Source organism: Alosa pseudoharengus, unplaced genomic scaffold, assembly GCF_046254945.1.
Source record: "Alosa pseudoharengus isolate Yale_2024_CS ecotype anadromous, Long Island Sound unplaced genomic scaffold, YU_APseudo_1.1 YU_APseudo_1.1_scf_19, whole genome shotgun sequence".
In the NCBI taxonomy this organism is placed as follows: Eukaryota; Metazoa; Chordata; class Actinopteri; order Clupeiformes; family Clupeidae; genus Alosa; species Alosa pseudoharengus.
Window position 1 is genome coordinate 12,707,366 of NW_027468657.1, and position 25,983 is coordinate 12,733,348.

A 25,983-nucleotide genomic window follows, 5' to 3' on the forward strand; every position below is an offset into this window, starting at 1 on the left:
TGGCAGCACTGATCTATAAAGAACACAGTGTTTGGCAGTAGCAGAGAATGTCTTATAAACGGGCTCTGGCAGTAGTACGCGCGGTTTGTGTCTGTGACGTATTTCCCGTTTGCACCAAAGAAGAAGAGAAGAGATTTTCGCGGCAATCTGAATGGGTTAGAAGTGTCAAGGAGCCGTCAGTCTTTGTATTTTCTAGACGATTATTAAAAAAAAAAAAACAGGTCTAAATACATTCATTACCGTAGACTGGTGCCTATGTCAGCACTTTAATCGTAATAAAAAAAAAGGTGTAGCTATCAGTTTAACAGATGTGCTCTTAGGTGCTTGACGAAGCTAACATTAGCTTAGTTAACTTACCTGCCAAAATATTGTAACGTTACTCGGTCACAGAGTATTTTGTATGAACATTTGTCGCTTGGAACTAATTGAGAGTTAATGCAAATACCATGGCGATGCCAAACACAGATCAGATCAAAGAGGAGTTGGAGCTGTTCGATATAGGCTATGGGGATGATTCGGTCCTGGATAAAAGTAAGTAATACCAGAGAATGTCTACTGAAGTCAAAGTTATTTCTGCTGCCGCCGACCTAATTGTTGACTTATCCTAACGTTAGTAACGCAATGTTACGTTGGTTTACTTTAGCTCGTGCATTGCATTGTCCCAAAATGTATAACCAAACATGTCAATTGTTTTTTAACCAACGTTCGCTGTGATGGCGTTACTAAAGTGCCATTGCTTATGGTAAACATCTATTTGGAAATCGTTGCCACTTGTTCCTCACGTTAGGTTCCGTAGTGTCACATTCGGAATGCTTGCAGTAAACTGTAAACAATAATCGTTAGTAGTGAATCATAGTGGAGTGACCATTGACTGTAGAACGATTCTATGTCTATGGGAGTGACCAAAATGTTTACTCGAGCAGTGTTTCCATAACATTAACGCTAATCTTCCACCTCTGCTCTGTCCGTTTTTTTAGTGGTGGAGCAGTGTTTGTGCCACAGGATGAAAGGGGAAGAGATAGTGCTGGAGTGGGTCGCCTTCAGCACTACCAAGGGAGGTCTGAAGCTGAACATGGACCACCTGGAGCAGTTTGAGCATGAGGTGAGGAGAAAGCACGGTGATGTCCCTGAAGAGACCATTTCCATCTCTGCATTGCTTTAGTTTGGCACACTGTGTTTGTAGGCACTGTCTGGAGTGCGTAGAATATGTGGGTTTATTTGGGGGAATTTCCCAGTTGCCCTCTTCAGTGCAAGTCTGACATGACTGAGGCATAGCAAGTAATCATGTGGGGGACCTGCCTGAAATATGACTATGCACCTCTAATTTGCTCTGTGCACTCTGCAGGCTTTGAATAAGAGGAACAAATCCAAACAGGCGACCAGGAGAGAGGACTCGTACAACAGGACCCAGAACATCAACTCCCTTCAGGACCTGTATCCTTAACCACTGAGACTCATAATACACTCTGTGCTTATGCCATGATGTATAGGAATATACATCTCACAGCTGGCGATATGGTATACGCAATTAAGTAGACGTGATGTGACCACACACATCCCTTTTCACCGTTTTGGATGGGTGCTGGATCAGAGAAATGACTCCAAAAGTAAAATAAGAGAGAGTGATCCGCACACCATATAGCCCCCTTGAAAGGTTTTATATTTTGCGTGCAACGTTTCGAGCCAGGGGCCCTGAGGAAGAGCCAGGGGCTCGAAACGTTGCACGCAAAATAAAAAACCTTTCAAGGGAGCTATATGATATGGTATGACACAACCAGAAGTGTTGGACTTCCTTGACTCAGACCCCGCAGAATCAAAGCTGAAGAGGAGGAGGAAAATCTCCTTGACTCGTACTCGACTCCGGCCAAGGTAATATCTGTAAAATACCAAAATTCTATAGCTGATGTTTTTAGTAAGGTCCCACTTTTGAAGGTTTTAGAATTTCTTACTAGCATAGATTTAAAAAAAACATATTTAAACTTGTATAACACACAATGCTCTGGCCATTTAATATCCTTAGTTGCTGAAATGGACTTAAATTAAACAAACAAACAAATATCTGTAAAATAGCAATATTTGCAAATGGCCATTGTAGTTTTTACCAGCCTTAATGAAAGAGGGCAGTAGTGTTGGCAGTAGCTCATGGTGTTAAAGTCACGCTTGTGTCTGTGAAGGGTTCCCAGAAGCGAGCTCTCACTACACCAGAGAATCCCCAGTCTAAGAGGTCTGCTCGCATGACCAGCCCTGGACTCATGCTCTCTCCTGCCAGCTTCTCCCCATGGTAATTTAGTTTAAAACACACATACACACACAAACACACAGACAGTCTCTCTCTCTCTCTCTCTCTCATGTGTCCATATACACAAATATGCTTCAGTCACACTCAGACACTCTCTATATATATCCATAGAAACGCATTCTCCATTGGTATTTCATAATTTGCTGTTTATTCTCCCACTTTCCCTTTTCCCTCTGTATCTCACCCTCTCCTCTCCTCTGTGTCTGTGTTTCTGTCTCTCGTCCTCCTTAGCGCCACCCCGTCCCAGAAGTACAGTGTGCGCGGCTCTCGTGGCGAGGTGGTCTCCACTTTCGGGGAGTCGCAGGACCAGCGCTGGAACGGCCAGAAGGGTCAAAGGGAGGTGAGCGTCCGGACGCTCCTGAGCGGAGAGGACGCGCTGACCTCCAGTTACAAGCACATGTTCCAGCGGCTCAGAGATGTCCGTGATGGTGGGTCCTCGCCGACCACACGCTGTTCTGCCCATTTCATTCATTCATTCATTCATTCAATCTTTATTTATTCTCGGGAGGTTCATTGAGGGTAGTCCTCATTTTCAGTGAAGCTGAGATTTGAATCTTCAACCCGTTTACATTACATTTGTTGCACTACATGGTCAGTTTCTGGCCCATTAAAGTAGTTCAGAGCTATTGAAAGATATATATTTTTTTTGTTACAGGCAGGTCTGTTAATAACTAAATAGAGGCATTTCATTGATGTATCCATTTATTATTCTCCTAGTCCGATTATGACCTGTAATAATGGAATTTCACTCAACGGTTTCTGTCTTGTAAACATGATCCTCATTATTGACCCCTCCCATTGTTTGTTCTATAATTCAGTGCTGACTGAGAAGATTGAGGTCTTGGGCGAGGAACTAAAGGTCCACTTCAACATTGAGGAGTTCTCCCCTGTGTCCTTGCCCGCACAGGTAGCCCTCCACCTCACTTTAATACTCTGCTTTTTATCGTACTGAAAATCGCTCTGAAAGTGATCCCCAACGATATCGTTCTTCATGTCGTTATCGTTATAGTTTGTGTGAACGTCGTCATTTATATTAACGAGAACAATATTTATTTGTTGTTATCGTTATCGTTCTTGGAGTGAATGGGCCTTCCTACTCCTCCCTCAGGTCCCTACCCAGGCTGGACACTAGTCCTACTAAATGATTTGTTCACTGTTCCACAAACTTGCTCCTCTCAGCAGATACTTGATAACTGAGCCATGCTTTTCCATGCTAATTGGATACATTTCCTAACCCACTGCAACAGTAAATCTGAATGATTCAGTAGTTTAAAATGAAAGTGGTTGATGTCTGACACCTGGCCTTTTTTGTTTGTGTCTGTGTGTCTAGGACCAGGTGACCGTGTTGGGCCAGGTGTGTTGCGACAGCAACGGGAAGCTGAACGCCCACTCTGTGCTCCTGGAGGCGGGGCAAGAGCACGGTGGGAGGCAGGTGCGGCTGGACCTGTCTGATCTCAGGGAGTACTCCCTCTTCCCTGGACAGGTGAGCACCCACACACACACTCTCTCTCTCTCTCTCTCTCTCTCTTTCTCTCTCTCTCTCTCTCTCTCTCTCTCTCTCTCTCTCTCTCTCACAGACACACACACACTCTAACTTACTGCAGTACCATTTAACATTACTCCCTCTCTCCCTCACTACTTCATAAACCTCTCTTTTTCCCAGGTTGTTGTCATGGAGGGTATGAACACCGATGGGGTCAAGTTTATGCCGTCAAAGTTGTATGAGGTAATCTCTCTCCCTTCAGACTCGGATGCACAGAGATGCAGCTTACACATTCTAGAAATGTCTCTTAATGTTATCTTCAGTGATATTGGCCCTCATTTATCAACCGAGCGTAGAAACTAGCGTAGATCTGAGTGCAGAAATCATCTTACGACGGGGCTCACGTGCGATTTATGAAACTTCCATATTACTCCAGTTCCAGCGTAAGAATAAACGTGTGTTGATAAATGTGGCAGCTGGAAACAAGTGTAATATAAATATCACACCCCTATATATGCTCCTTTTAAAGGCCGGCAGTCGCCCCTAGAATTTACGACACGGAGGTGCATTATACGTCCAAAAGAGAAACTTTTGTGACCTCGAGAAAGCCACAGTGACGTTGCAGGTCCAGCTGAACCTTATTCATTTTGACAGGTAGAAAAGTGTCATCAAGAAAGCCAGGAAAGTATAGCGAAATGCAACACTTTATTTTAGCAGAGAACGCACAATACATTCATTACAAAACCATACGACACTTAATATATGACTGTTGCATTTTCCAAAGAAAAAGTATTATGGCCTATGGCTATCCTAAGCCATCAAATATGTCAACATAACAGGCTACATGCCTAGCAAGTAGGCTACAAATCTTAGTCTTAGGTCCAAGATATTCCATGAATTCAACTCTTCAACTTTCCAATCCTCCGCCGATTTACTGCTGCACCGTGCTATGCCGCCTCTAAAACTTGCGTACACGAGTTGAGACTTGACGTGAGATTGGAGCGTAGCCACTGCGCGCGTTCAAATTGATAAATGCCATGCTTTGTGTAGAAATAAGCGCACGCCTGTTTTCTGTCATACGCACATTTCATAAATGAGTGCCATTGTGGCCACTTTTCTGTTTACCCTGCAGGGTGTTCCACTGCCATTCTATTCCACAGAAGTGAAAGAAGAACCTGACGAGGGTGAGATGTGCTAAAATAACCCCAATATGTCATGTAGGAGACCCGTTTACGGTCATGTAGGAGACCCGTTTATGGTCATGTAGGAGACCCGTTTACGGTCATTGTCATATGACCCCGCAAAATGAATGGGAGTTCAAATTAACCCATCACTTTAAGATGGGTTTTAAATGGCATCAAATTCAAAATTTACTTTTCATAAAATAGTACAAATTCAAATATCTCAAATGTCTGTTTCAACATTTGATATCTATGTTATTTTGAAACTAAATATGGGTTTACATGATTTGCAGATCACATTCTGTTTATATATACATTCTACACAGTGTTCAAACTCTTTTAGAAAGGGGGTTGTAGGTTGTTATGATTTTGTTAGGATTAGGTTGTTATGATTTGCAGTCTCATTTCAAGGTCTTGTGTGTAGAAACGTTGAGAAATTCCTTCAGACGCCACTCTTAATTTGTACGTTCCTATCTTTGCGTCTGTAGAGTCTGAGCCGGTGATGGTTTTGACTGCCTGCGGTCCCTACACTCCTTCTGATAGCTTGGCCTATGACCCTCTGCTTGACCTGCTCAACGTGATCTCCAGAGACCGCCCTCACGTCTGCATCCTGGTGAGAACATCAGTGCACGGCACAGCACAGCACCCGCTCCTGTCGTGGAGGTCCTATACTGGCCACACAACACACACAACACTTTATTTTGGTCACCTGGGAATGAGTTGAGTGACTATTTATGGCAAACTTATAATTTGTTTTTGCTACAGTTTGGGCCATTTGTTGATTCAAAACATGAACAGATTGAGGTAAGTTCATGTTTGTTTGTTTGTTTTATCCACTTTTCGTTGTCTTTACTGTTAAATTGCATTGCTAATTGGTTCTTTTGAACAGAAATGTCAGGTGACCGAAACCTTTGAGAGTATCTTTACAAGATGTGTGAACAGTCTTGTGGAGGGAACCAGAGGGTATGTGCTTTCATCTTCCTGTCATTAAATATTTATATATTACTATTTTTTTTAAGTGTGACCGTTTATGCAGCACATTTTATACAGATTTCAAGTTGAATATCATTAGTTGTATATTGTAAATGAAAAAAATGCCATGCTTTCTTATACCTTCTTTTCATCTTCCTGTGAAGAATTGGATGCAAGTTGGTGTTCGTTCCGTCACAACGAGATGTTCACCACCACTTAATTTACCCACAACCCCCTTTCACATTGCCTGACCTCAGTAAGGAGGATGTAGAGGTCAGTTACACACTCCTAAGCCTGAAATACTTTAACACCACAAGCTCATAGTGACAATGTTCAAAACGGGTTTTATATTTATGAATATATACTGACCATTTACTGTACCTTACATCAGAAGAAGAGAATATTGTTGTGCTCAGATGAGATTTAGTCCGCTGTACCACAAATCACCAACTGAAAGTTGCTGTGCTACTGTTGAAATGGAATGTTTTACATGGAATGCCATGAAAAGGACATTGATGACTCTGAACTCCATTCTATTGTCTTGTTCTGTCCCGAACAGAGAGTGAGCCTGGTGCCTGACCCATGCACTCTGGTCATTGAGGGCGTGACCTTTGGCCTGACCTCTACAGATATTCTGTTTCACATGGGAGCTGAGGAGATCAGCAGGTAACATTTAATGTTAAATTCCAATCAGATTAAGGCTCAGTGACGTTACACGTACACTCACCATTGTTTGCCATGATCAAAACTGTGATAAAGTCCCATCTGCAAGACCATACAACCTCTTAGAGTTTCAGCCCATGCTCGTTATATAATCATGTGCAAATATTTTAATGTACTCTTACTGTTGAATGTTCCCATATCAGTATGTAAAATGCCTTTGGAATTTTTGTCTTGGCTTCTGGACTCTGACTTGTTGATGGTGTCATTTCAGTGCTGCCGGCTCTGACCGTTTCTCCCGAATCATGAAGCACATGTTGACCCAAAGGAGGTAGAAACACACTCACACACTTACACACACACACACACACACACACACACACACACACACACACACACACTTACACACACACACACTTACTTTCACTCATGCACACATTTACTTTCACTCATGCACACACACAGCCTTCAGATAGTTGAAATAGTTTTGCTGGCTCCTTGATCGCACCTCTGCCATGTGAACTCCTGTTTCTGCCCCACAGCTACTACCCCCTGTACCCTCCAACAGAGGAGATCAACATGGACTATGAGAAGTTTCAGCAGCACGGCCACATGCCCGTCACCCCTGACGTCCTGCTCGTCCCCTCGGAGCTCCGTTATTTCATCAGGGTAAAACATCTAGGCCCTCGTGTGGGATAGTTAACATACGCCCCCTTAGGCATCATGATAATGCCTCCAGGGATACAAGACCAGGATCCAATGTAGGGCTGTGACTAACGATTCATTGCATAGTCGATTAATCTGATGATTATTTTCACGGTTAAGCAATTAGTTGCAGATGTCAGCAAATGGTGAACAAATACCAACCAGTGTTTTGCAAAGCCCAAGATTGTGTCCTCAAACGCCCTGTTTTGTCCACACACCAGATATTTTGTTTACGGGAGATTAAGTGAAGCTGGATGTAGTTTAAAAGGCTGTGATCAGGGAATTATTTTGTATTTTCCTTAAAAAATAACAAACCATTACCAAAATAGTTGGCTATTAATTTAATACTTGTCAACCAAATGATTAATTGTTGGAGCCTTAAAAGTTGTGTCGCAATAAACATCTTTGTGAGCCCATATTTCACAATAAATAACAGGAATCTTGCTAAATGAAAATCAGTTGAAGTCTCCCTCATGTGATCTTTCTGGTCATATTTTCTCAGGATGTGATTGGTTGTCTGTGCATCAATCCTGGGCGACTCACCAAAGGACAAGTTGGAGGCACGTTTGGCAGGCTGCTCGTCCAGAGAAGATGCCCAGATGCTGAGGGAAAGAGAAGAAGCCCCTGCTTATCTGGACAAGTAGTGAAGATATGAAAAAGGAAGGATTCAAGAAAGACTGTACATTTGTTTGTCATGTAATTGAAATGTAACCTAAGTATTTGTTTTCTTCCTAAATGCTTTAGATACTGGGAAAAAATACAGTAATTTTCATAGTTTTTCTTGTAGGGTTTGTGATTTGTGTAATCTGATAGCATCACTCCAGTTCTCTTTATTGTATCTGTATGTAAATTATGGTCTCATTTCCGTGTGGATATACTCTTCTTTATTACATGATTGTCAGTTTTGATGAATTTAAAGATTTATAATTAAATAATTTTATAAAGCATGGTTTTTGTGTTTTATGTTCAGCCTTCTAAATCACTTGATTTGATAATACTAATGCAGGTAGGAGATTATACAAATATATTTTCTGCACTGCCGTGGTAAATAATGGTAGGCTACAGCAGTGGTTCTCAACCAGTGTGCAGTGGAATTTTTAGGAACTCAATGTGTTTCTATACAGGCTTATGATGTGCATCACTGGCACAACTTCTCAATTTAAAAACTCAGTCAACATCATGGACGCATATGCCTATTGCTGTGGTCTCAGCTCTTGAACACTAATGTATAGAAAATATGGACATACAAATAAACACCCTAATATAGTGTCCACCTTGGTACTTCTCGATCTCAGTGCAGCCTTTGACACTATTCCTCTTCAGCACCTACAGAGGCGGACAGAGTACACAGCTTCATTACTTGAGTAAAAGTACAGATACCCTTTGCTAAATTTTACTCAAGTACAAGTAAAAGTACAACAGTCAGATGTCTACTTATTAATGTTAATACCTTGGAGAATGTAAAAGGAATTGAAAGTAAAATCAAGTCATTTTTATCTTTTTACCACGTTGCCAAGGATGGGCAGTATTTCTAATACATGTATTTAAAATACGTATTTCAAATACAAAATACTACGGAAGCGAAAACTATCATTAACTTGTTCAGAAAATTGAAATAGTCTGGCGAGGTGGGGCTACAGGTTGGCACATTCCCGGGATGGACCTGCTGCGTCTTCATCCATTGTTTCGTCCATGGTTTCGTCTCTTATCTAAATCTGACCATGGAGTTGACCATGGCGGAAAGCTATAGGTGATTGCTGATAGGCTGTCCCAATCAGTGGCGCCTGCACAATCCAATCACGTTTGAGAGGGAAACAACAAATTGAGGGTTTCCGAGATTATTTTTTTTTTCTTCTTTTTTTTTTAGAAGAAGTAACGGGTACTCACTGTTATGGATAGAAATGTAGTGGAGTAAAGAGTACCATATTTGCCTCTCAAATGTACTTGAGTAAAGTCATGAGTACTCCCCAAAAATGATACTCGAGTAAAGCACAGATCCCTCATCAAGTACGTACTTGAGTATAATTTTGAGGGATCTGTACTTTACTCGAGTATTATTACTCCGTTACTGTCCGGCTCTGAGCACCTAGAACACTTTCCTCTATCTTATTGGAAGATCACTTTCTGTGTCTATTGGCAAATGTACATCTATTGTAGTTGCCATTTAATATGGGGTGTCTCAGGTGTCAATTTCTGGTCTCAGTGGTTTCAATGCATTTCTGATATTAAAACAGTGATGGCCAAAACTTCTGAAACCTTAATGATAATATAACAGCGATTCTTAAGGTCTTGAGATTTCTGCAGTAAAGTACAGTACTATCACTACGCAGTGCAATGTCTTTTTTTTCATGTCCAAAATTTCTCTTTTTCCTGCATGGGAACTGCAGATAATTCCTCCAAAACTGCAGTTACTCATGATACTCAGAAAAGTTTTGACACTTGAAGTAGTGCAGTAATTTTTTGTAGGGCTGGGCTAACGTTACCTTTTTTTACTGTTTATGTGGCCTACAGCATTTCTGTAAATTAAAAGTCCATGCAGATAGTGCTTTTATTGTGAATATTTTCCGGAAAGGACGGAAACAAACCTGCGCGCGCGCAGTCGCACATCAATCGTCGCAAACATTCGACAAGCTAATATGGCTGCGGCAGTTGAGAGTGTCGTGAAAGTGTGAGTTTTTTCGTTTATTAATACTGCAATTGTTTGCATAAAATATTTACATTGTACTGGAAAGTATTGATGTAGTTAGTCGTGGTTATAAAATACCGTAAATGTGGTTGGCTTTTCGAAGACAGCCCCGCGAGTATGTGGCTACCAAGGCTGCTAACTGCGCCTGAGCCCATTGTTGTCTTTGAACACAACGAATTTACAATTGCATTTGTTGAAGCAGAATGTGAAGCTAAGCTGCAAATATGTTTCTATGTCATGAGTTCACTGCAGATCACGAAAACCAGGTTACCGTCGTCGTCTCGTATTATGGCCCTCTTGCTTGCGAACGACAATGTTTTCGTTAGTCCTTTTGCCTCTTGTGGTCATGCATAACAGAGAGAGTTGTCCGCAGAGATGCTGGAGCACATCAGATGATGTTGTTGACTTTTTGTGTTATGAACGTATGTGTCTGCTCGCTTTATCGTGGACTTTAGGCTCGGTGAGCAGTACTACAAAGATGCCATGGAGCAGTGCCACAACTATAACGCCCGCCTGTGCGCGGAGAGGAGCATCCTCATGCCCTTCCTCGACTCCCAGACGGGGGTGGCTCAGAGCAACTGCTACATTTGGATGGAAAAAAGACACAGGAGTCCAGGTCTCTCTCTCTCTTCATGAGTGTTATGTCTGCCCTATGCGATGAGTGATTGTGAATTCTTGTATGATCACGTGAGACAATTCAATGGCCCGCCTGGGGATTTGAATTAGTTCAAAGAAAATGTGGTTGACGTTTTGATTATTGTAAAACAACACAATGTGTGTTTTTTTTTTTAAGAAAGGTGCATAGCCAATAGATGTTAATGACTTGTAGACACTTGCTTTGCACAGTAAATATGTCTACATAATCTCAAAATAGTAGTTTCTAGTTGTACTCTTCTGTCATAAAACGTTGCTTCTAAATGTCCCACTCCTTTCAGGCACAGCCCCAGGACAGCTGTATACATATCCAGCCCGCCGCTGGAGGAAAAAGCGAAGGGCCCATCCTCCTGAGGACCCAGCTCTGGTGTTCCCGCCTCTGAAAGCAGGTAGGTCAGCCCTGTCCACCTCCAACGCAGCTCCCCGTCCACTCCAAATATAGCTGCGGTAGTTTATGGCCTCAGCCTGTTGTGTATCCTTGCGTCCTTGCTACCTTGCAATCCTCAGGTACACACTCCCTGTGCTGCCATAGAAGTGTGTACATTTACCATTTCCCACAGTGGTTTGAAAGCACACAGCTGAAGATCCACTCCAGGAATCAGGATTGCAGGGATTTACGTTCTGCAGGGATTAAGTAGTGGGGCAGTAACTATGCGTGTGCCTTAGGCAAATATTACAATTTCTTATGAAGTTGAGGTCAGCATTAAACAGTGTAAGTTTTACACAAGTGCTTAAAATGCCAAAATGCAATCCAATGCCCAGTGTCCCATTGTTATGTTAGCCAAATATGAATTCAAATTAATATACAGCCCCAACATGTCACTGAACCATGCATCTAGAAATGCTCTTGCAACTCTTTGGACAAAGCCTCTGTGTGTTCCTCTTGAGCACCCTCAACATCTATGTATTGCCTTACATTTATTCTCTCAGCAGACACTTTTTGTCCAAAGAGACTTGCCGTACAGTATAGATATACTTTTTCATAAGCAGGTGTGTTCCCAGGGTATTGGTTGAACCAGCTAAGCCAGAGAAAACGGTGTGTGAACCTTGAGCGTCCTCGTCTGTGTGTGTGTGTCTCCCTCCCATAACAGCTGACCTGGAGCTGGGTCTGAAGAAGGACGTGTTGCCTCCGCTGGACGGCAGCAGCTTGGAGGCCCTGCTGAAGGGGGAGCCCCTGGACAAGAGGGGGCCGCCAGAGCTCCGTGGGCCTGAGGAGGACTCCAGCGTGGCCGAGATCACAGCCACCCCCAGCCACACCGGCTCCACCCGCATACGGAAGGTACGCAGATGCACAGAGGTGTGTGTTACGTGTGCCGCTTATGTACTCTATGTCTGTGTGTGTTTATGTGTATGACGTTGTTGTGTTATGTTGGTTTGTCTGTATGTTGTATGTACTTGTATGAGCATGTGTGTTTTTTGTTTGTGTGTGTGTGTGTGTGTGTGTTTGTCCTGTTATGTGTAATGTTTGTGCATTTGTGCTCTTGTGTGTATTTCTTTACGTGCCAAGGATTGTATAATTGCCAGGCTTTTACCAAGATTTCTTCCCAGTGATTCCTTTTATGACTGATTGAGAAGGTCACCTGGTCTTCAACCATCTCCACTACTTTCACCACAGAGGATCCTGGATCCTGACGACTATCTGGATGATCTGGATGACGAGGACTTTGAAGATGAGACCCCCAAGAGAAGGGGCAAAGGGAAGTCTAAGGTAAGTGAAATACCGGGGATCTCCCAAAACTGCCATGGTACATCCGCCATAAGAGAATGGGCGCTGTCAAAATGCTAGCCTACGTGAAATATACTTATGAATGAAAGAGCATCACTATAAGGATGTAAGGATATTGTAATTGTCTGATTATTGATCATTAGAAGTGTGCAGCAATTTTGGAATGTGAACATGCTTAACTGGAAGTGTGCAGCACTTTTAGAATGTGAACATGCGCCGTGCTGATGTACGACGTGGCTTCTCTCCATTGGTGGCTCAGGGCCGTGGTGTTGGAAATGGAAAGAAGAAGCAGGATTCGTCGTCCGCAGCTGCCCAGGAGGATCGAGACAAGCCCTACGCCTGTGACAGTGAGTCCCCCCTGCCTTCTCTGATGGCCCTTATGGCTCCCTTCTGTGCTGAATGCATTAGGTTTAATAGGATAGGGTTGAGATCCTGATTATTTAACATTGGTACTCATTGACTTTGGAAGCATTTATTGAAAACACTTTTTAATAGTGGATTTCCAAATTGAAAATACATGATTTTGTTATCATTAAAAGCCAAGACCTTAACTGAAGTAAAAAATGTGATGGATTGCACAGCTCTAGCTGTTATGCAGTTTGTAGTGCAGTAGTAAAAGAGCTTTAATATCTTTTATTTGCCCTTACGTGAAAAGGTTTCTGTTGCGTTTTAAGCATCTGGTAGTACTGTGTATGTCTTTTTTTTTTTTTTTGCTTAATGTGGCGTTTCCTTTCTAGTCTGTGGCAAGCGGTACAAGAACCGGCCGGGCCTGAGCTACCACTACACCCACTCTCACCTGGCGGACGAGGAGGGCGAGGACAAAGAGGAGGCCGAGATACACACCCCAGTCCCACGCGAGGAGACCAAGAGTAAAGACTCCATTATTCTCAATGTGAAAAAATGGATACTGATGCTGATACAGATGTAGCCTCCGCCCGTTCTCTGTGCTTGTTTGGTCCGTTCTTTGGTGTGTTCCCTTCAAGCGTACGAATACAGATGAAACGGATCAAATGTGTGTGAAGCGAACGTGTCCATTTTTTGAAAAGGGTGCATAAACTGGGCTTAAGTGCTCAGGTCTAGGCCTTTGCTTACAGCACGGGGAAAAAAAAAAACTTTTCCCCACATGCAGTAACATGCTACCATGTGTGGATTTAGTAATGTGCCTGACAAAATGATAATTGCCTACTTTGAAGATCTTCACAATATCAAGTGTTTGCTATAAGGCCAGCAAATTCTGCACAAACTTGAGTGCTTACTTTTGGAGGGGAAGTTTCATTAGAAGTGTTTGGCATGTATGTGAAAGGTGAAGAGGAAATGATCTTTTGCTGATATATAACTTTCCTCTCTGTTCGGTCTCTAGCTCCTAAGAAAGGACCCAACGGATTGGCCATGCCCAATGATTACTGTGATTTCTGCCTGGGGGATTCCAACATGAACCAGAAGACTGGGCAGTCTGAGGAACTGGTGTCCTGCTCAGACTGCGGACGCTCCGGTATGGTTGGCCTCGACGTCTTTCTCTCTCTGGAACTCTCTATTCTTCCTCCCCATTCTCTCTTCCCTTACCCCCTCTCTTTCTCTCATTCTTTCTACTTTCCTTTTTTCCCTCTGTCTCATTGTCCTCTCTCTCTCTTTTTCACACACACACACTCTCCACATCCATTATACACCATCTGTCAATCATCTCTCTGTTATTTTCACTCACTCTCCTCCGCCAGCTTTCTCTCTGCATGTCGTTCTTTGTATCAGTTGATCTCTACCCCCACCTCCACCACCCCTCTTTTGTTGTGTGTCTGTCGGTGCAGTTCACAGAGGCTGCGGCTGTGTCAAGGTCAGGCCGTGAGTCCTGCCAGATGGTGTAATTCCAGTCCTCTGTTCTCCTAATTAGCATTCATTCATCTTTCTCTATTTCTAAGCTCTCTCTTTTATTTTCCTCTAATGAGAAAGACAGCGATGGAGTTAGCCAGAAAATATGGGCTTGATGGAGAAAGCACTCCCTCTGCAGCATCATTCTAGAACATTTAGATCATGTGCCTGGCATATAATGTAGGACCCTTATGCAGTGTTTGGTCCCACGAAGCTGCCCTCGCCCCTGCTCTGCTCGTATGCTATTTTAGATACGGCGCTGCTCATATGCTGTTTTATATGCAAAGCTGCTCATATGCTATTTTATATACAAAGCTGCCCTCGCCCCTGCTCTGCTCGTATGCTATTTTATATTACATGACGCCCATGAAATCAGTCTCACCTTTCTTTGAATTAGTTTAGATTGGATTCACCTTTATTGTCATTGCATAAGTAAAATACCAGTACAATGAAATGCAGTTTTACATTGGTGCTAATAGTAGATAAAGCTCATGCTTGTGTGTGTGTGTGTGTGTGTGTGTGTGTGTGTGTGTGTGTGTGTGTGTGTGTGTGTGTGTGTGTGTGTGTGTGTGTGTGTGTGTGTGTGTGTGTGTGTGTGTGTGTGTGTGTGTGTGTGTGTGTGTGTGTGTGTCTCCGCCCGCCTGCCCGCCCCTGCAGGTCACCCGTCCTGTCTGCAGTTCACCCCGGTGATGATGGCCGCAGTGAAGACCTACCGCTGGCAGTGCATCGAGTGCAAGTGCTGTAACGTCTGCGGAACGTCCGAGAATGATGTGAGTGCGCCGCCACCTCTTCCAGAGTTTAGTTTGGCTGTTGATTCGTTGGATTAATGGTAGCATCAAGACGCTTGGCGCATCAAGGGACATGGCACGTCAAGATACATATGTTAGGTCTTAATGTCTCTGTTGAAATATAATCAAGTGTTAAAGGACAACTCCAGTGTAAGAACAATTTAGGTTCTATTTTTGGATGATGACGTGTGTAAAGCTGCTACCAAAGGCTATGTAATATGCTATTTGGCTGTGAATACATAATCCATGTTTCTATGTCTATATGTTCCATGTTTCATAATCTATGTTTCTGATTCCTTCCATGTGATTTCAGGACCAGCTCCTGTTCTGTGATGACTGTGACAGAGGATACCACATGTACTGCCTCACACCTCCTATGTCCGACCCTCCTGAAGGTACCACCAAACTCAACCCAACATCAACTATGCCTAACCCAATATCAGTGACCCCTAACCCTAATCCAACATCAGCAACCCCTGACCGTACCTACTACTTAGACTCTGAACTTAAACTTCAGCTACACAAATTACCCCTTTAGGATCAGCGACCCCGAATCCTACCTACCCCTAACCCTAATCCAACATCAGCGACCCCTAACCCAAGATCAGCGAACCCTAATCCAATATCACCGCTGACCATAACTATGACTTAGACTTAGACTCTGAACTTCAAATTAGCACATTCAGCTGCACAAATTACCCCTATAGGAGTGCCCCGTTAGCTGCTGTAATTACACTCGAGCTTCTGTACACCATGTAGTTGCCAGGGAACAGGCATGAGTGAATTATCAGTCAATGTAAACACAGAATGTATTTTTTATGTGAGAGAGTGAAGGACGTTATTGCAGATGCTCAGATGTATGTATGTAGTAAATCGGTAAATTTAGCTCATCTGGTCGAGCAAGACACTGGCAACACCAGCGTCTTGATCTCTATACCCATAGCCATTAGTGAAATTATGTGAGCAAAATATGGAGTTTCTTTACCTGCCTGTCTGTACGTTTCAATGTCTTCCGATGGGAATGATTAAAGCAGGTTAATGATTGTGTGTGTGTGTGTGTGTGTGTGTGTGTGTGTGTGTGTGTGTGTGTGTGTGTGTGTGTGTGTGTGTGTGTGTGTGTGTGTGTGTGTGTGTGTGTGTGTGTGTGTGTGTGTGTGTGTGTGTGTGTGTGTGTGTGTGTGTGTGTGTGTGTGTGTGTGTGTGTGTGTGTGTTCTACAGGGAGCTGGAGCTGTCACCTGTGTCTGGCCCTGCTCAAGGACAAGGCCTCCATCTACCAGCAGCCTCCGGCCGCGCAGATGGAGTAACCATCTCATCTCCTTTCATTTCATCCCACGCCTGCAGCAGCACCCAAGAGAGCACACCGCTTCCACAGCAAACCCCCTCTCCCTGCTTTTACAAACACTCTCTCTCTCTCTCTCTCTCTCTCTCTCTCTCTCTCTCTCTCTCTCTCTCTCTCTCTCTCTCTCTCTCTCTCTCTCTTTCTCTTTCTCTCTCTCTCACACACACACACTTCTTATACACATGTGGACAGACACTGAGAGACTCACAGACAAACACGCAAATGCAAACACACATACACTGTCACACATTTGTACAAATAAACGCGCGCGTACACACTCTCACCTGTGTGCACAAAGTCTTTCTCACAGCACAGGACTGGCTCCTGCCATGTCCACAGAGAGACCCACCACAGCATCTTTACTTTGCCTATGATCTCCATTCCAGCATGCAAACTTCCACATTCCACTCTATAGATGGTCCATCTTCTTGCATGCTTGGTATCACTGAGACACTAACCAGCGATGAACTTTTTTTTTTTTTTTTTTTTTTTTTTTTTTAAACCTGCTTTCCTTCCTTTGTTTTTTTCTCCAGCGTCTATGTTATGGCTGAGGTGGTAGCGTGAATTGGAGATGGTTGTTGTTTTTATGTATTGCCAAATTTCTGTGTCTTATGCAGGTCAAACAAAAAAGAAAGGAAAAAATTGTAAAGGCCAAAATGATTTGGATAGCTTGTGGTGGTCCTATGTAGTGCTGTGTGTCAGATATATACATCTGTTGTAATGGTAAATTTGATGTAAAAATGTTTTTTATTATTAATAATAATTGGAGTAGTACTTCCTGCGTCTGCAGGATATTCTGGTGCCAAGGTCCTGATGATCACAAAAAGAGTCATAAGTCCTAACTATGTTGGGAACATACTGTCATAGTTTTTAAAAACTCACTGAAACTACTAAATATAGTTCTAGGTTTGGGGTCCATCTCAAAAGCATGTCTCATGTGTTGATACACTCGCACAATCCTCTTCACTACAAATGTCTGTGGAGGGGGGCGGGGTCTCTTATAGTGGAATTTTGTATAGGAAAGATGACGTCTATAGCCAACTGCTTATGCCTAAATATAGCAAGCACCGTATCACATTTTGTATTTGTCTGTTTTATTTTTAGTTTTTTTCAGTGGTATATCATATTTTTGTCTTTGTTCTTTAAAGTAAATGAATGTTTTTTTTTTCACTTATTACCTTTTCCTCCTATTAAAGTATTCATGTAACTGAGAAATATGCCTCATCTTTTTATAACATTTTGCAAAATGACATGTTCACAAAAGAATTGCATGAAATAAAGTTTTCAAACCTCTTGGATTACAGTTATTTAAAAAAAAAAAAACTGTTGTAAAATCTGTGTTATCATTGTATACAGTTGCCTTATATGTAAAATAAACATCTGTGCATATACATTCAGTACGTTCTGTGAAAGTGAATCATTTTATATAGAAATACAACTGCCTTTCTACTTCAAGAGACATTCAATTTGTCACAGTCGGTGGATCAGCTTCACAGTACAGGACAAATGCTTAGGTTCAGCTTCTGTTAACAGCAGCCTACATCTGGCACCTAACTGAAGTGCTCAGTTTACAGAGCGTATGCCACAACAATTAGCTTCCACTATAATCAATGGAACTGGCTACAGCAGACGTGAAAGTTGTGCGTACATTCGAAAAAAAAGTAGACCAGTCTGTAAAATTATTTTCATGCTCTGCTAACAGAATGTCTCAGTTGAGCACCTGGTGTAGCCGGCCTGTAAGCCTCTACAATTAAGTGCTCAAAAACACCCCTCTGAGTCATGTGCCCTGAGATTCCAAACCAAGTCATGAATTGGCAAGACATTTGTTAGGTTTTCAGAAACCAGACCATGACAGAAATGCTAACTAGTGCTACATTAACCTCTGACAGAAAAACCTCCACGTGTCTGTTACAAGCTCGTGCCGCCGGTACTGTACTGCTACATAGACACCCTATTAGGACAGTAATACATACTAGTAGGCCTCTTGCCTTGTGTTATGCATTGCAGGCTCTTCAAATGGTCATGTCCATCTGCATCCACAAACAAATGGAGTTAGAAGGAAGGAGTGTGTGTGTGCAGTCGATGGCCAGTGCCTGCGACGTTCACCTCATCACCCCACCCCGGGTCTCACCCACCTCTTCCTCCTCCTCCGGTCCCCGTTCCACCTGCACAGCAGCAACTCCTTGAAGGTGACGCGGAAGTGCTGGTTGCAGAGGGCGTAGCAGATGGGGTTGACGGTGCTGTTGACGTAGCACAGCCAGTAGCCCAGCTGCCAGAGCTGCTCGGGGATGCAGCTGCCCCCGCAGAAGGTGGACACCAGCACCATGATGTTGTACGGCGTCCACGTGACGATGAACGCCAGCAGGATGGCGCTGAGCGTCCGCGCTGCCTTGCGCTCACGGATCAGCGAGGAAGGGCCGCCGCGGAGCCTGCGGAGAGTCCGTGACGCGCCGCACGTTGTCGCCGCCGCCGCCGCCAGGAGGGCGATGGAGTGCGGGCGGGCGGGCGAGAGGGTGCCACCCCTGCGGGCGACAGGAGGCCGTTCGGCGGCTGAGTGATCCTCGGTCCCTGCGGCATCGCGCTCACCATCGCCCAAGGGAACCAACGGCATCTGCACACTCCTGTTGAAGTCCTCGCTGTTGCCATGGCCGCCCATGCTGTCCAGGCTGCTGCTGCTGGCGTGGGTGTAGCTGCTGCCCTGGTTCTGGCCGGTGGGAGAAGACCCAGGGTCACCCTCTCGCACTGCCCTCTCTCCCTTGAGACAGTGCAGGACTGTGAGCCAGCAGCCGGCCACGTCGCTTCCCTGGCTCGGCCCGTCCGGCTCTGCCTCGGTAGGGCTCGGGGACTGGGGCTCTCCAGAGATGCTGGCATTGCTACTGCTAGACTGGGAGAACTGCTGCCCTGAGGCCTACAATGGGGGACGCACACAGAGGACACAAGGGGATCACTACTCCCACTGACAGACGGAAAGGGATCGCGGAGACTTTTGTGGTAAGTGTCAAAGGCCAAACATTTCACTAAAAGAGGCTTTGTTGTATTTGTCATTTGTGTCAAACATGTTATAAGTGTGTATAGTCTTGCAAATGATCTTTCTGATATGGCAATATTTATCTATTTATTGTGCAAGAGATGCATATGGTAAAAATGACAGTATAAAACCCTTTATATAATGACTATATTCCTTATGATTTATATGCTGGTTACCTGTGATGTGATAGCCAGGGCGGTGGTCACTGCGCCAGTCAGTCCAGCTAGCTGCTGTGAGCGGCGTTCCGTCTCTCGGTAGACCCTCCAGTACAGCACGGCCATGATGGTGACCGGCAGGTAGAACGCCGCGATGGCCGTGACAAAGGTAATCACCGGCACGTAGAAGAACTGAACTGAGCAGTCACCTTCTGGAACCTTCCTCTCCCCTACGATGTCCTCCCAGAATAAGATCGGGGGCGCCCAGATCATCAGGGACACTCCCCAGGCCAAGGCAATCATAATGGCTGCCCTCTTTGGGGTTCTCTTGGCTCTGTAGGTCAGAGGTCGGGTGACAGACAGGTACCGATCGCAGCAGATGGCCAGCAGATTCATCACCGAGGCATTGCTGGCCACGTAGTCGACGGCTAACCAGACATCACAAGCGAGGTTGCCCAGTGACCATCGCCCAAGAATTATGTAGGTCGTGTAGAGGTTCATGGACACCGTGCCCAGAATAAGGTCGGCCACCGCTAAGCTCAACAGGAAGTAGTTGCTGACCGTCCGCAGGTGAGAGTTGATCCGGAAGGAGATTATGACCAGAAGGTTTCCGATGATGGTGACAGCAGACAAGGGTCCCGTTATGAGGACGATCAGAGCCGTCTCCCAGGTGAAGGCGTGTGGCACTGACACACCTGTGGCGTTGGAGTGGTTGTAGAGACCCTGCATGGGAAGAGTCGCTACGTCCATGGGGAAGGACACAGAGGAGAGCGGTGACCCTGATGGACGAGGCTGGGTGGACAAACTCATCTTGCCAGTGGAGGTGGGTTTCCATCACTGCATGGTGTCAAGTGTGGGTTCATCGTCTCTCCTCGTAGGTTGTGGGTTTATCGCCTCTCCTCATAGTGGATGAAGACTGTCAGGAGAAATTGAGGGAGAATAAACTTTCACTTCCTCTGACCTTGAAAACTCTAAGGGTACGTTTGTAAATTCAATCTGACACACTCTGGACGCTCCGAGAGTGTGAAGCTCTGATTAAATACACAATAATTCTGAATTTACGAATGGTTAAGTGTGCTCAGAGCGCTCAGAGTGGCAATTTACGAACGTACCCTATATAAGAATGCTATAGAAGGCTATAAGAATGACATAACCATGTCATAATCGCGTCATTACAAGATAGTATTCATGGAAAATTATCATGACTGCACTTTGGTTGGAGTTATAACATTACATATATTACTTAATTATAACATATATCACTTTATTATATGATGTCATAGCAAAAGCCGCTGAATATATGGAATCTGGCATAACAAGTTTATTAATTATTGGTTATATACCCGACTGTTCAACTGTTTCATTTTGCTAACAATATTGAGAAGAGTGGGTTGCATCATCTTTACAGCTGCAGCACTGATTGGAAACGTGTTTTATACAGATGATTAATTAGGTGCCTAAGTGAACTGAGCTATTTAGGCAAATTAAGTGAAAGAAATAAAGGTTCTGCATTACAACACTCCCTGTTAAGGTCTCCAATCAGAGGAAAGTTGGAACTGGAGATACAAAACATTATTTGTGTCATATGGCATGATATCATATTCCAGTTACAGTGATACTTTTTCAGTGCTAATGTTTCTTCATCTAATGTGAAAATGGGGAAATTGCATCAGTACCATCCAAATGTGGGAAACTCTGGCCCTCCTAAAACATTCACTGTTCTTCTTTTTAAACTAGAACTAGAACCACTCTGCTTCATAGGACATTGCTAAATTAATCATGTAATGCTGATGTAATTCAGTCACATAAATACAGGATCTAAATCTAGTAAATCTCTCAGGATGACATAATGGATTGATTTTGTTTGTTCAATATTACTGTTATGAGCATTATGACAGGTGACATGCAGTGCAAATTGACTGTAAAACCAAAGTCAATATCCTGATGTTCATATCATCCCAGTACAGTATGTAGCTTTGTTTGCCTCTGCTGTAGCAACGGCAAGCAGAAGGGAGTCACTGTGTGTCGTCTTAGCGCATTGTGTTCTTTTACATAACCTTGGAGGCTCGCTGTACGTTTTTAGAACAAGAACATACTGCAACATAAAGTTGAGGAAGTCCCTGGAAGCAAAATAAACATTTCTACTGTCTCACAAGCTGTGCTGATATTTGAAATGCCAGGGACATCAGGCGATCAGTGGCAATGCTTCATAACTGAGTGGTGCAGAGGGCTGCTAGAGATTCAACCGTGAAAAACCACTGCACTGTTAAGGACTTAGCACAAGGAACTAATCTAGTCATCTTGTTGCTTTGATACAGTTAACTTATTTCAACTGTATATTGTCACATGTATGTTTACATTAACTCCACACTAGGCATTGGCATAACTTAACCTCAGTGAAAGCAACAAGATGGCTTACCATGGATAAGTCAAGTGAGCAATTGAGCAATTTTTACAGTGTATATAACTATCTACCAGTCTAACTGTCTACTGTCTGTCTATCTAATTGGCTGGCAGTGTTTTTAAAGTGAAGTTAGGACAAACTGTATATAAACAGTCTCAAGGATGGGGGGAAGGGAGGTTTAGTGGCAGCCCAGCATAAAAAAAAAGTGCACAGCAGATCCCAGCGCACAAAGACATTTAAGCCTCCTCAAACAGACATGGCCAAGAGGTCCACGGATGTAGATCCTCGTCTCAACCCCAGTGATTAAGCCCTGTAAACGTCCATGCCGTCACCAAGTCAGATGGACCAGCGAAGGAAAGTAGAGCGACACTTGAGAGCTCCACCTTCCTTGGCAAACTGGGAGAAGAATAAATATGGAGGTCAACTTCAAAGAAGGAGAGGGAAAAAGGAGTAGCGTACAGTGCATAAGAGATGTTTTCATAAGAGTGGATTAACCCATATATGTCTGCTTTCTCCCATGATCTGTCCGTCAATATGACAAAGACTGTTTCTGTTTGTTTATCATAAATGTGGGTAATCTGTTTAAAGTATTCTGTTTCTTCATGAGAGCTCAACCATGCTGGTTTTGAACTGGCATATGAGAAAGTTTTATTACAATCCCATTCAGAACTATGGTGCATAGCAACACACACTAAGACAGACCCCATGGAGTTGGAGACACCCCCCGCCCCCCATGCCATTATAAATTTACAGCCAAAGTAACATTTGGGAGACGTTTTCAAGTTGTAACCTTGACTGTGCTGAAATAATCACTTGTAATCAGAAAAACATTCCCAAATATGGTTAAGGTATCCCTTGAGCTGTCACGGGAGTTGTGAGTTGAGATAGAGTATGTCTGAAATAATTGTCTGGGTATCTTGGAGACGCCAATTTTTTTTTTCCCTTCTCATCAGTAAACAGGCTACATAAAATGAGACCGGTCATACGACGGAAATATCTCAATAAGTTCTGAAGAATTTAAGGAAAAGGTTTGCAGAACCTCAACAGATCTGGACCATGTTTATTTCACTGACTCTAATTAAATAATAAATCTTATTAAACCCATAGACTATATGGGGGAAAGGCAGTATATGAGAAAGAGGAATTTAAAACCTATATGTTTTACATATTAAATACATGGTAGACAGAGGAATGTTGATAATGTTGGTCCTGTTGAGGCAACATAACTTGGCAAAGAGACAATATTGGTCTTGTTCAAGCATCATAATAATTTTGTAGAGGTCAAGAGCATTACAGATCCTACAAGTGAAAGGTCATTTTTGTTTGTTTCTTTCAAAATATCGTCCCGACTTCAAACCAACTTTTTAGCTGAACCCCTCTCCTATTTTCAAATATAGCATAACGCAATAAATAAAAATTATATAGGCCTATCAGAACGCCTATAGCTTGCATGCATCCAGTAGGTTATAACCTATGTTCAGTGCTACACTCTCAGCAGCCTCCCATACATACTTTTTTTATTTCTATTAATGTTAAGTTAAAGATCTACTGACCTGATATGAAGACTCTGTGTGACATGCTTCCCGTGATCCACTCTAATGATAATCAACTGAAGCTCCCACAAACGTTAGTCCATAAAGGAAACACATTTGGTGTTCGCCGGTGGAGCCACCGAGGAAGTACACCGCACCCTTTCACCCCCTCGAGTGTCTTTCTCCCAGCGTGTGTTGTGATTTTTTTTTTCTCCGGTGACCGAGGTGCGGCTTGTTTTTTGGCCTACGTGAGTTTACAGGTGTGTCAAACGTCGTGTGAGCTCGCGCTCGCGTGCCTATGCTTATCAGAAGAAAAACCTCCATGGAGACACAAACTCTGACACCAGCAAAAAAAATCACCGATAGGTTGCAACAATTTAAAGCGTAGCGGCTACCTCTACATAGCCTATTAATTTTATTAGGCTACTAAACTATTTCATTCCGCTATCTAACTAATTCAGTGGTTTCACACATTCTGTCAGTCACTCGTGTATTTCATAATTTATCACAGGCTGGACTCTGAACAGTCGATTTCAAATTCAAGTTTTATAACCCTGTGTAGGCTATTGCTTTATTGTCTGTCCGAGTTTATTAACAGGGCACCACTGCTTATAGGCTATGGTTTTATATCAGTTAGCCTAATAGCTGGTTTGATGTGCATTGAGATACCAATCCCTAGGTATGGTGAAGGGTATGTAATGATGTGAGGCTATTTTAGTTTCAAAGGCCAAGGGAACTTTTTCAGGATCCATAGTAGGCCTATACTGGATTCATAACTGGCCTTTAAAAATTAAAATCTGCCTGCCGCTATGGGAATTTAACATAGGGGTGTATTGATTTATGTCCCCTGTATTTTAAGGAAGAACATTTATTTATTAACGATACATTATTCATTCACAAAGAAAGTTGGTGTGCTTAAAGGTTGGATTTTTCCTTATGTTTTTAGGCATTAGGATCAATTTCCAAAAGATGATTTTTTATTCCTCTTTGTATTCAACTTTTCATGTGCTCATGTGAAACTACGTGCTCACGTGCACATGAATGTTTTGCATGCACACATGAAAGTTTTGTGTGAGCACATGAAACCAAACTACTAAACTATTTTGTTTTCTGCTCATGCCCTTAGGGACTCATCTACAGTACATAATGTCATTAAAATATTCAGAGAATCCAGACAAATCTTTGCAAAGAAGGGACAGAGCTAAAAAAAAAACAATGTTGGGTGGCTTTTGGACCTCAGAGGGCACAAAACCAGACCTGAAAGTCATTAGGTTCAGGAAAACTTCCGATAATCATAGTATATGAGCACAGTTTGATAGTCAATTCACAAATATTAGTGTAGTTAGACCAACCAACATTTGTAATTATTTTTGGATGTGGACTCCTCTGGGATAAAGAGGAAAGGGACTATCCAACTTATCCAACTTGTTATAGTTCAAACAGTTCAAAACCTATGACGGTGTGGAGGTCCATTAGTGCAACATGGCTTGCACATCTGGCAAGGCACAATCAATTCTAAATGATTCTAAAAAGTGTTGATGTACTGCCATCCAGACAATATCTAAAATTTCAGGAAAACAATGACAAAGTAAATTCTGCACATATTTAAATATATATATATGTAATGTATAATAATAATAATAATAATAATAATAATATCATATACAGTGTATATATAATATGGATATAAATGTTCATATCGTTACATCCCTACTGGCATCAAATTCAAAATGAACATATATTTTCCATGAAGTAGTCACATGTGTCATTTTCATTTGATATGTTGTCTATGTCTTTTTTGCAGATAAATATGGGTTTACGAGATTAGTAGATTATCACATTCTGTTTTTATTTGCATTTTTCACAAAGTCCCATCTTTTTCTGATTTGGGGTAGTTGAACCATTTCTCATAGTGGCATTATGTGGCCATATGGCCTATGCTTTCGATGATGATCGACATTTTAGATGATGAAGACCAGGAAGAGGCCAAGCATTTGGCTACACCAATTCTGCTGAGGAAAAGGAAGTTCTTTGTCACCATTTGTCTGCAGTCCCATTTGCCAGAGATACAGGCTCATGCAGCAAAGAGCCATAACTAATAAATGACGTGTCACAGAGTAACATGCAGTTCGCCTGTACTCTTATTGGGACTGGTGGGAAAACGCATAGGCTACTGTATAGGTCTGACCTTGATGTGGGACACAAGCCAGACATTTTCCAACTTTGAGAACAATGACATTTATCAACATAGGTACCTCTAAACCCTTCTGGAGGCTCTCTCTGTGTCTTTTTTTTTGGTCTCTCTCTCTCTCACTCACTGTGTGTGCGCTTGTGCGAGTGCAGGGTATGTATGTGTGTGTGTGTGTGTGTGTGTGTGTGTCTGCAATAGCCAGTGTATGTGTGTGTGTGTGTGTGCGCGCACATTGGTGGTTATGGAATATTTGCAATGTCAATTTAATAACATCTCCTATTTGTTTCATGACTAACCAAGGGAAACAAAAACCAAA

At 43.0% G+C, this 25,983-nt stretch overlaps 3 protein-coding genes across 4 annotated transcripts; 2 read left to right on the plus strand and 1 right to left on the minus strand.

The window, feature by feature from the left end:
* Window positions 1-136: 136 nt before the first annotated feature.
* Window positions 137-8,491, plus strand: pola2 (polymerase (DNA directed), alpha 2). Its single transcript, XM_076291712.1, has 18 exons — window positions 137-531; window positions 978-1,102; window positions 1,346-1,434; window positions 1,812-1,869; window positions 2,175-2,281; window positions 2,531-2,727; window positions 3,118-3,206; window positions 3,630-3,782; window positions 3,963-4,025; window positions 4,915-4,966; window positions 5,452-5,576; window positions 5,729-5,767; window positions 5,853-5,926; window positions 6,100-6,208; window positions 6,495-6,601; window positions 6,870-6,926; window positions 7,138-7,264; window positions 7,803-8,491. The coding sequence occupies exons 1-18, from the start codon at window positions 447-449 to the stop codon at window positions 7,953-7,955; spliced, it is 1,809 nt and encodes a 602-aa protein (XP_076147827.1). The 5' UTR covers window positions 137-446; the 3' UTR covers window positions 7,956-8,491.
* Window positions 8,492-9,913: 1,422 nt separating this feature from the next.
* On the plus strand, window positions 9,914-17,754 carry dpf2l (D4, zinc and double PHD fingers family 2, like). Of its 2 annotated transcripts, none has more exons than XM_076291713.1 (11): window positions 9,914-9,968; window positions 10,442-10,602; window positions 10,922-11,029; window positions 11,732-11,937; window positions 12,256-12,348; window positions 12,626-12,713; window positions 13,104-13,235; window positions 13,727-13,858; window positions 14,887-14,999; window positions 15,331-15,412; window positions 16,237-17,754. In XM_076291713.1, the coding sequence occupies exons 1-11, from the start codon at window positions 9,937-9,939 to the stop codon at window positions 16,320-16,322; spliced, it is 1,233 nt and encodes a 410-aa protein (XP_076147828.1). In that variant the 5' UTR covers window positions 9,914-9,936; the 3' UTR covers window positions 16,323-17,754. The 2 variants fall into 2 exon arrangements, with proteins under 2 accessions (XP_076147828.1, XP_076147829.1); XM_076291714.1 differs by having other exon boundaries at window positions 11,732-11,919.
* Window positions 17,755-18,414: 660 nt separating this feature from the next.
* chrm1a (cholinergic receptor, muscarinic 1a) lies at window positions 18,415-23,614 on the minus strand. Its single transcript, XM_076292679.1, has 3 exons — window positions 23,498-23,614; window positions 19,562-20,456; window positions 18,415-19,265 (listed from the first exon to the last, which is right to left on the minus strand). The coding sequence occupies exons 2-3, from the start codon at window positions 20,348-20,350 to the stop codon at window positions 18,468-18,470; spliced, it is 1,587 nt and encodes a 528-aa protein (XP_076148794.1). The 5' UTR covers window positions 20,351-20,456; window positions 23,498-23,614; the 3' UTR covers window positions 18,415-18,467.
* Between the last annotated feature and the right edge of the window lie 2,369 nt (window positions 23,615-25,983).

Bases quoted from the DNA above. Each gene is read 5' to 3' on its own strand.
- pola2 (XM_076291712.1), top strand. From the start codon at position 447: ATGGCGATGCCAAACACAGATCAGATCAAAGAGGAGTTGGAGCTGTTC. The intron at 4,026-4,914 runs GTAATCTCTCTC...TTTACCCTGCAG, and splicing joins TGCCGTCAAAGTTGTATGAG to GGTGTTCCACTGCCATTCTA. The intron at 7,265-7,802 runs GTAAAACATCTA...ATATTTTCTCAG, and splicing joins AGCTCCGTTATTTCATCAGG to GATGTGATTGGTTGTCTGTG.
- dpf2l (XM_076291713.1), top strand. From the start codon at position 9,937: ATGGCTGCGGCAGTTGAGAGTGTCGTGAAAGT. The intron at 11,030-11,731 runs GTAGGTCAGCCC...CTCCCATAACAG, and splicing joins GTTCCCGCCTCTGAAAGCAG to CTGACCTGGAGCTGGGTCTG. The intron at 15,000-15,330 runs GTGAGTGCGCCG...ATGTGATTTCAG, and splicing joins GCGGAACGTCCGAGAATGAT to GACCAGCTCCTGTTCTGTGA.
- chrm1a (XM_076292679.1), bottom strand. From the start codon at position 20,350: ATGAGTTTGTCCACCCAGCCTCGTCCATCAGGGTCACCGCTCTCCTCT. The intron at 19,266-19,561 runs GTAACCAGCATA...CCCCCATTGTAG, and splicing joins CCCTGGCTATCACATCACAG to GCCTCAGGGCAGCAGTTCTC.